Source organism: Tetrapisispora phaffii, chromosome 11 (assembly GCF_000236905.1).
Source record: "Tetrapisispora phaffii CBS 4417 chromosome 11, complete genome".
In the NCBI taxonomy this organism is placed as follows: domain Eukaryota; kingdom Fungi; phylum Ascomycota; class Saccharomycetes; order Saccharomycetales; family Saccharomycetaceae; genus Tetrapisispora; species Tetrapisispora phaffii.
Window position 1 is genome coordinate 263,155 of NC_016530.1, and position 8,401 is coordinate 271,555.

The following is an 8,401-nucleotide window of genomic DNA, read 5'->3' on the forward strand; positions in this document are numbered from 1 at the left end:
TCAATGTACATGCTTTCTCTTGATATATGACAAAAAATAAGCTAAGACCTGATATTTGAAATAATTATGTTTATTTAACTTTGTTTTGCATTACTATATACTAAAATATATTAACAATATATTGACAAATTATATGAAAATGATACCCTTTTTAAATTGTAGGATTTAACATAAAATGTATAAAAATGATCATCCTTGATCAACCCGTAATTGTCCCGTCTTCCAATCATTAATATGATTACAATCAAATAATAAATACAGATGATGAACTGATTCACTATTTAATGGTAGACCAGGTTCTTAAAGATGGTGTGTGTGTGTAATAATGACTCAGGTATGTCGACATTTGGTAACCAGTGTCATTATTCGATACATTTCTTGGCTGTAGTAAGTTATGGAAAGCACCAGTTAAAGAACTAGCAACATCATCGGCAACGTAATTAGATGCAACAGCAGGTGCGATGATAACAACTAGGAATAACACTAAAACAGCAACAAATAACGAGATGTACTTTTTGACCATACGCTTACGTAACCTAGCTTGCTTTAATGAATAGATTGGTGGACGAATTTGACGAGACGGTTTTAACCAGAATAACATCATGGAATGAAAACTATCGATACGTGGGATTAATAATAATGGAGCTTGACAGAATAGAAGAATGTGGCCCAAAACGAAATCAGCAGCAAATTCCGACATTTCAATGACCTTAGCACATAATTCTCTAGAAGGTTGAGTCCAAGCACTGTAACCCATACCGGAACCGTACCATTTACCAGTCCAGAAAGCTGTATTTGAATGATCATTCTTAAATTCACGAGTCAATAAGAACGTAGACATGCACATGAAAATCAATCTTTGAATTTGAATACATGTGATCGTACCAAGTAAACCTCTTGTGAAATGGAAACCTTCAAATACCCACATGACGATAAACATAATTAAATGAATAACAACTGCAACACCGTGTGCAAAGCCAGCCATAGAAGAACCAGTCTTTTTACAACACATACCAAACAATGGACCTGAACAACATAACATACCTAAACAGAAGGATAAGACACCTAAATTAACAGCAATAGGAGCCAATGTACAAATGATAATACGCACAACAGAGTTTACTCTGTCATCATCAGTTGTTTTAACACCAGTTTGAGCATTGATAAAAGTAAATGCAATGAAACAACCAGCACAATAAATGGCAGATGGAATAATTTCACCAGCAATCAAGTTTGTTCTGTGAGCTCTATGAGCATCACCAGCAGCCTTTTCAGATTCATCACCAACTAACTTGCGTTTGAAACCAGTAACACGCGATCTTGACATTCTAACATAACCAATCCATGAATTTCTATGGTATTGGTTGTTACCTCTAGATAACCATCTAATGAAATCTCTGTAATCTAAGAAGAAATCTTCCCAAGCAAATTGATGAGGGTTGAAAACAAATGGAGCCCACATCAAAGCACTTAAAGAAGCCCAGAACCATAATAATGGAGCTTGCCAATGTGCGATAGTACTAAACAACAACATGAATAAAGATCTAGCACCTAAGTAGATAGCAGAACCAGCAAACCTCGAATATAAAATTGAAAATGGAATACGAGCTGTTGCGAAACCTCTACCAGTAGAAATATAACGAGCACCACCAACAGTTAAATCAGTGAAAATAGCTGAAGAATAAACTTGACCAGCAAAAACTTCAAAAACAGGAGCCCAAGACAATAAGTGACGACAGAATCTCACAGTTGCTTTCCAAACACCACGTTCGATCAATTCTTGAATAACAATAGGAACGAAAGCAATCCAGAAAACAATGAAAATAGATAAGGTATAACGTCTAACCCAATCAACAACAGGAGATAAATTGTAACAACCAATTGGATATAAAATATCTGTGATAGGCTTATTTCTATCATAAATACAAATAATGGATTCATGAGCCAAAGAGTTTAGATTAACTAAGGTCAACATAAACATTTGTAAAGATAATTGAATAAATAAATTGTTTAAATGGAAACCAGGATGCGCATAGTAGAAAGATAAGAAACGATCGATTGGCAACTGAGTACCTAAGTAATAATATTCACGGGAAAGCATTTGTTCACCCATACCAGCACCAATCTTGGTAGTGAAATTTAAAATAGTACCAAAACCTAAATCTCTACCTTTACCACATTGATAATATTCACAATGCTTAATACGACCACCACGCAATAGAGCGTTCATACCAGCGTAAATATCTTCATTCAAATGTAAACCTTTTTGAGCCTTAGACAGACCACCTCTTGTAGTCATGAAAGTTGCATTAATGAAATCCGGATGACCATAATGTAACTTACCACCAATTTGCGACAAAGTACGGGCAAATAATGTACCAAAAGTTTGTTCTTTACCGGCAGCAATATCACCTAAAACACCAGAGTTTTCCGAGAAAATGTATTCTCTAGCACCAACAATAGCAACAGGATGTTTGGCTACTTGATCTTGGTAACTTAAACCTGGGCTATAAGGGTTAACTTGTTCGACATCTAATTCTTCAAATTCAGCTAAAACAGATCTAATCTTCAAACATTCTTCTAAATAATTATCTTGATTAGCATCAATCAATTGGATGTATTCACCTCTGTAGAAAATCAAAGCATGATTTTGGTTATCAGATTTACCATCACCTAAAATTGGATTACCAGATAATTGGACTCTAAATTTAGGACGTCTACGACCATTTTCTAGTATTTCACAGTGACCATCAATTAAAGCAGAGAAAATTCTTGGTTCATCACCTTCGTTCATTGGAGGTTCTTCATCCAAGTAGGCAATTTGTAAGTCAGGATAAGCTCTTAACAAAAATTCAGCATTTTCCAATTCATGTGGTTTAAACTTGGCTAATCTTTGCATTGAAACTAAGTACTTGAATTTTCTTCTGGACATCTTTTCTAACTCTCTTTCTAAACCTTCAGCGTTACCACCAAACATTTGAACAATTTCAGGATTTTCAACACGGTACAATAATTTGATAGCTCTTGAATAATTCATCATACCAGACACAGTTCTGTATAATGTTTGGGATCTTAGAGAAGCCCAAATACGGGTACGTAAAGTATATTCTGGAGCAGCAGACTTGAAACCAATACAATAAAATGGTAAATCATCGATTTGAGATTTTAGGGCATCTTCCTTATTTGGATCATCAACATCACCGTCGAAAGCAGCAGTTTCTTCAGCTAAAATTTTGGTATCCTTAACAAAACAATCCCATTCAACTGGATGCAATTGTTTTAGATATTCCAACAAAGTAACTCTAGAGAATTGATCATCTTCACGAATAATTTCTCTTAAAGATAGTAAAATTCTTTCAGCATAGTGAGGAGTTAAGACAGTAAAAGTTGGCATGTTATCAACAGGTAATGGCTCAGGAATAGGAGTAGCTAATGATTGAGCAAAGAAAGAAATACGACGTTCAGCTTCAGAATCTCTTGGAAAGAATTCAGTCTCAAAATTGTTATCATCTTGTGAGACGAAGAAAGTTGGAGCTCTTAAAGTTCTCTTACCTTCAATTTCGGACGGAACTTGATGGTACAATAACTTTTGAACGTGGTCGATAGCTAACAAATGTTCTCTGTACATAGATATGACAACAGCATTCCACACTTGAGAAATTAAAACCTTTGGCTTATACTTGATTTCCATGTCAGTAGTGGCTAAGATCTTAGAGTAAATTCTTTTTGGTAATCTTGTGAAAATATTTCTCCATGGAGTCAAGATAGAGATACCCATGTAGAAGGACTTACCAACGGAGAAAATAACATTGACTAAAATGTACCATAAATAGGTATCTAAGAAGAACAGTAAGAAATCAGTGGCGATCATTAAACCTAAAACAATCTTTGTTTGTTGTTTACACAAAACATCACCCCACCAATACTCACCAGTACATCTCATTGTAGTTGTGGATAAAATTCTAATTGGATCTCTTAGAGATAGAATTAAGAAGTAGTAAGATTCCGAGAATTTAGCAGCAAAAACAGTAACCCAAACAAGGTAAGATAACCACATGTCGATACCATGCAATGGAGCGAATGAAGCAGTAAAAGTTTGGGAGGCAACGTAACGTCTTGCATCTTTCTTTCTATAATTACTGAACAAATTACCTAATGGCATGATTGAGAAGAATAACAAGGTACCAACAGCGATGAAAAACATAACAGCAGCGACGGCGTGAGCAGCAGTAGAGTAAACATCGATCTTATCATAAGCGAAAACGAAAATGATAGGGCCTAAATTAATACCGAAGATTATGCATAAAAACCAGAAACGAGGCGATAGACGTTGAGATCCTGCCCAATTTTTTGGAATAAAAGTCCATTCACAAATAACGGCACATAATTGAATGAAACTTGCTAATGTACCACCTAAAGCACTAGCAGCCCATTTGTAGGCTGCTAAAGGTTGATTGTTCACTAGTTGTTGATAATTGTGAGTATAGAATGTTGGAGCAGCGTAAGCAGCGTACATCCAAAAGACTGTGGCGTGTATGATCCAGATACGGTTGAAATTTGTCACCAGATGTAACCAAGTTCTTGTTTCTTTGAAAGTTTTCATGAAAGCGTCAGTCCAAATGACGTCACCCAAACGTAAATAACGTTCTTCAACAGGCAAATCAATCAGTTTCGTAGAATCTTCGAAAGCAATTCTAGCGATACCTTCAGGGTACCAGAATAATTGATTGACATCATCGTAACCGACAATCTCATTATGATCCTTTTCACGTTTAAAAAATCTACCGTCTACGATCTCATAAACTTGGTCTCTTAAGTATCTGTACAATGGAGTGATGATTCTATTCAAATAGTCACCTTCTGGCATTGGTTCCGTTCTTTGTTGGCAGATAGGAGAGTCCAAGTAGTCCAATGCACACTTGTAAATAAAACATAGTAATTCTGGAGTGAATCTTACTTGATTAGCCTCACCCCAACACAGAAGATATAGAGCGATTTGACGAACTTTTTCTATTGGTGTCAAACTGTTCATCCTAGCCTTCCATCTGAAATCGTTTGCCTCCAATGAGTTATCGCCTTCTAGTTTATTTAGCATTTCTTCCGGATCCTCAATATTCGCTTCTTCCAGTTGTTCCTTTTTTTTTCTCTTGAACAACCTCTTCTTCTTGGAGATCTTCGCGACGTTCATGTTTCTGAAACCGACCTCATCGTCAAGGTCTAGCTGGGCTGCAAAATACCATTTTTTATAATTGGCGTTCTCACCGCCGATATAATCCGCATGCAACGACAACAAGGCCTGATCTGGAGACATTCTCGAGGCTCTGGAGTCCAACAGCGTCATGAAATGATCGAACATGTTTCTCATCGAATCTCTCTGGAAACCAAACCTGTTAGTCAGATCGATGAAGACGTCTTCAATCTGCTCGATGGTCACCGGAGACTGGCTGTCTGCCGTCCAAGCCGGGTACGGATCGTTCGGCAAAGTCATAGCGACGTAGTTTGGGTCGTAGCCTTCCCCGTAGATCGGGGTGGACGTTCCCGTCGCGTTAGGGTCGCCGTAACTGACCTGGGAAGGAGTGTACTGGCCCATGTTGTTTCCGTAGTCGTCGTAGCCGGGCGTGCCTGGAGGCCCGTACGAGCTGAAGTCGGAGAAATTCTCGCCGTCCACGTTGCCATTGGCGTTCCCGTAGTTAGGCTGGTCGTAGTAGCCGTTCATGTGGGGATCATTCTGGTAGTACTCGTCGCCCTGAGGCACCTGGCCGTTCATGAACTGGTCCGCCTGCATGTTCTGATCGTAGTAGCCATCGGCGACGGTCTGCTGACCGTACCCTTGCTGGGCCTGCTGTTGGTTGGGATCGGAGCCGTAAATGGGCTGTCCGTAGTCGTCATAGCTCTGCCCTTGGTAATGATTTGGATCACCACCAGTGCCGGACATCGTGAATTAAAAGTACAGAGGGTTTTCTTGACTGGGTGCTGTCCCTTTTTGCGAACTGTTTTTCAATATAGACGAGCGTTGGGTCTCTTGCGTTCGAAGAGAATAAGAGGGTGCAGATAAGCGTATATATATATATGAATCAACAGAAAATTTTTTTGGAAGGTGGATGCAGCGATATATATAGGAGAGAAGATATTACCAGAAAGTGTTTTCAGAAGCAAAAAGAAAAAAGAGCAGCTAGAAGAGGATGGCCGGGACGGGCCACTGGAACGGTGGAACGTTACGTGTGTGAGCAGATGCATTGGTGGTGACATGCAACACTACGAAACGCGTCCTTGTTGGTCCTAACGGCCAAGAGAGGCCTCGAATGAGACGGGATCAAATGCGAGACTAAAGCGTTGGTTGTTGCTGTTGTGACTTGAGACGTGAGATCGAGCGGCGAGCTGTGTGTGTGGTGTGCTTCAGCTGACAGCCAGAAAATTTTTGTCTGCTCGGCGATGAGACAACGTGATCTCGGGGCGCGCAACGCACGAATCACGTACGAGGACGGGCGGGCGCCGGGACGGTTCATTTTTAGCATCAATTTGTGCGCGCTGCTGCGGTGGCGGAAAAAGGAAGGAGAGTGGCGCCGGCGGCGGGCGGTTTACCCGGCTGGCGCGACGGTGTCTGGAAAGGGTAATGCACGGCGGGCGGTCTTCACGCGTCGTGGCGTTCCCGTTGCGGGAAACAGCCTGGGCAGACTGGGCGTGCGCGAACGCCAAAATGTCTCGCGAGGCTGGTGCCACTGCGCTGGGGCGGGTAAACACGGGGCGGGTGGACGCTGAGGGTTTACCCTGTCTGAGATGCTGTTACCCGGTCGTTGGGTTTGATTTTGGCATGGGTCCGCTCCCCCCGACTCCCCCCGGCGGCCAAGCCCATCGGCACAGAAGAGCCTTTCTTGTCACATGTATTTAAACACCGCCAGCAAAAGGCTCCTGCATTCACACACGCACACACGCATGCACACACTCACGCCATGACTGATGCACAGGTCCTGTTCAATGAGAACTCCACAGAGCTCGCTCTCGACAACCACACGCAGACCTTGCAGTACATCCAGGACGCAGTCATCCCCAACATGCTGGGGCCGCTCGACGTCTCCATCGACCACTACTTGAAGGTGAACAAGAACAACAACATAAAGAAAAGCGTCCGCAGGACGCTGCGCTCGCTCAGCGACAGCGCCAGCACGCTCTGCATCTACTCATACGGAAAACATATACAGAAACTGCTCTCCATCCTGCAGATTACGTCTGCAAGGCTCCCAAAGGGAACGAAACTACAGCAATGGAACAAACTGTCGTCATTCACACAGATAAAACACAAGCATGGCAACGAATTGATAGACGACAAGATCACCATCCCGATTTTCATCACTGTGGTCACCACGGGAGACGCACAGTTGGATCCATTGTACTCTGCAAAATTCACAAAGCAATAGCATCGGCATGTTTATATAGCACATAGCCATCCCTAGTCTGCACAATTCAATATACTTATTCCTTATTATTCGGTGTGGGCATCGCTTCTGCCGTTACCCGGCCTTTAGTATCTATGTATCTTTATGTAATTCAAATCACATGCGATTCTTTCTTTCCATTCTGGAATAGGGATAAACGAAAATTAAAATTTAAAAGTGTAGTAGCAGAATTAAACTATCAGTCGTTCTTAAAAAGAGAGACGTGGTTTTCAAGAGTAACAATCAATTGGGACAGTCACTGAAAAATCAAAATTGAAGTGCTCACACTCACACACCAACTACACTTGATAAATAATGGCCGGACCTCCAGCTCCACCACCCCCTCCTCCTCCACTGGCTCTAGGAGGCGGCAGTGGGAATGCTCCAACCCCAGCTAAATCAGTAATGCAAGGCCGTGACGCTTTGCTAGGTGATATTAGAAAAGGCACAAGACTTAAAAAAGCTCAAACTGACGATAGAAGTGCTCCAGCAGTAGGAGGCGGCGTTGTGGCCAATACTGCGCCAATGGCATCTGCTCCTTCGATTCCTACAGGAGCACCAGCTATTTCAGCTCCCACAGTCCCAAATATGGGTGCTCCACAATTAGGTGATATTCTTGCTGGTGGCTTCCCAAAATTGAAGCATGTTAATGAGGCTCCAAAAACACCGGCAGATTCAGCACCATCTATACCAAGTGGCAATGCACATCCACCGCCACTGAGTGCACCTTCGATACCTTCAGGTGCCCCTCCGCTTCCATCTGGCGCTCCCCCACTTCCATCTGGTGCGCCATCTCTTCCATCAGCAAGACCTAAGATGCCATCAGGAAGACCAAAGATTCACACAAATACACCGGCTTCATCAGTACCGCCAGCACCATCTATACCTTCTATGGGTGCACCACCTGCCCCACCATCTATGGGAGCTCCTCCAGCACCACCTGCTCCATCGACGACTGCTCCACCAGC

At 41.9% G+C, this 8,401-nt stretch overlaps 3 protein-coding genes across 3 annotated transcripts in view; 2 read left to right on the forward strand and 1 right to left on the reverse strand.

Moving 5' to 3' along the window:
- Positions 1-277: 277 nt before the first annotated feature.
- On the reverse strand, positions 278-5,935 carry TPHA0K01270 (1,3-beta-glucan synthase; the record flags this gene model as incomplete). Its single annotated transcript, XM_003687647.1, has 1 exon — positions 278-5,935. One exon carries the CDS (start codon positions 5,933-5,935, stop codon positions 278-280), a length of 5,658 nt encoding a protein of 1,885 aa, XP_003687695.1.
- Positions 5,936-6,950: 1,015 nt separating this feature from the next.
- POP6 (ribonuclease P/MRP protein subunit POP6) lies at positions 6,951-7,415 on the forward strand (the record flags this gene model as incomplete). Its single annotated transcript, XM_003687648.1, has 1 exon — positions 6,951-7,415. The coding sequence occupies one exon, from the start codon at positions 6,951-6,953 to the stop codon at positions 7,413-7,415; it is 465 nt and encodes a 154-aa protein (XP_003687696.1).
- Positions 7,416-7,748: 333 nt separating this feature from the next.
- VRP1 (Vrp1p) overlaps positions 7,749-8,401 on the forward strand; it is a gene marked incomplete at both ends in the record, with an annotated part of 1,899 nt that continues 1,246 nt past the window's right edge. Inside the window, one exon of the mRNA XM_003687649.1 lies at positions 7,749-8,401. This exon is cut by the window's right edge and continues 1,246 nt beyond it. Within this exon, the coding sequence (XP_003687697.1) occupies positions 7,749-8,401 (653 nt within the window).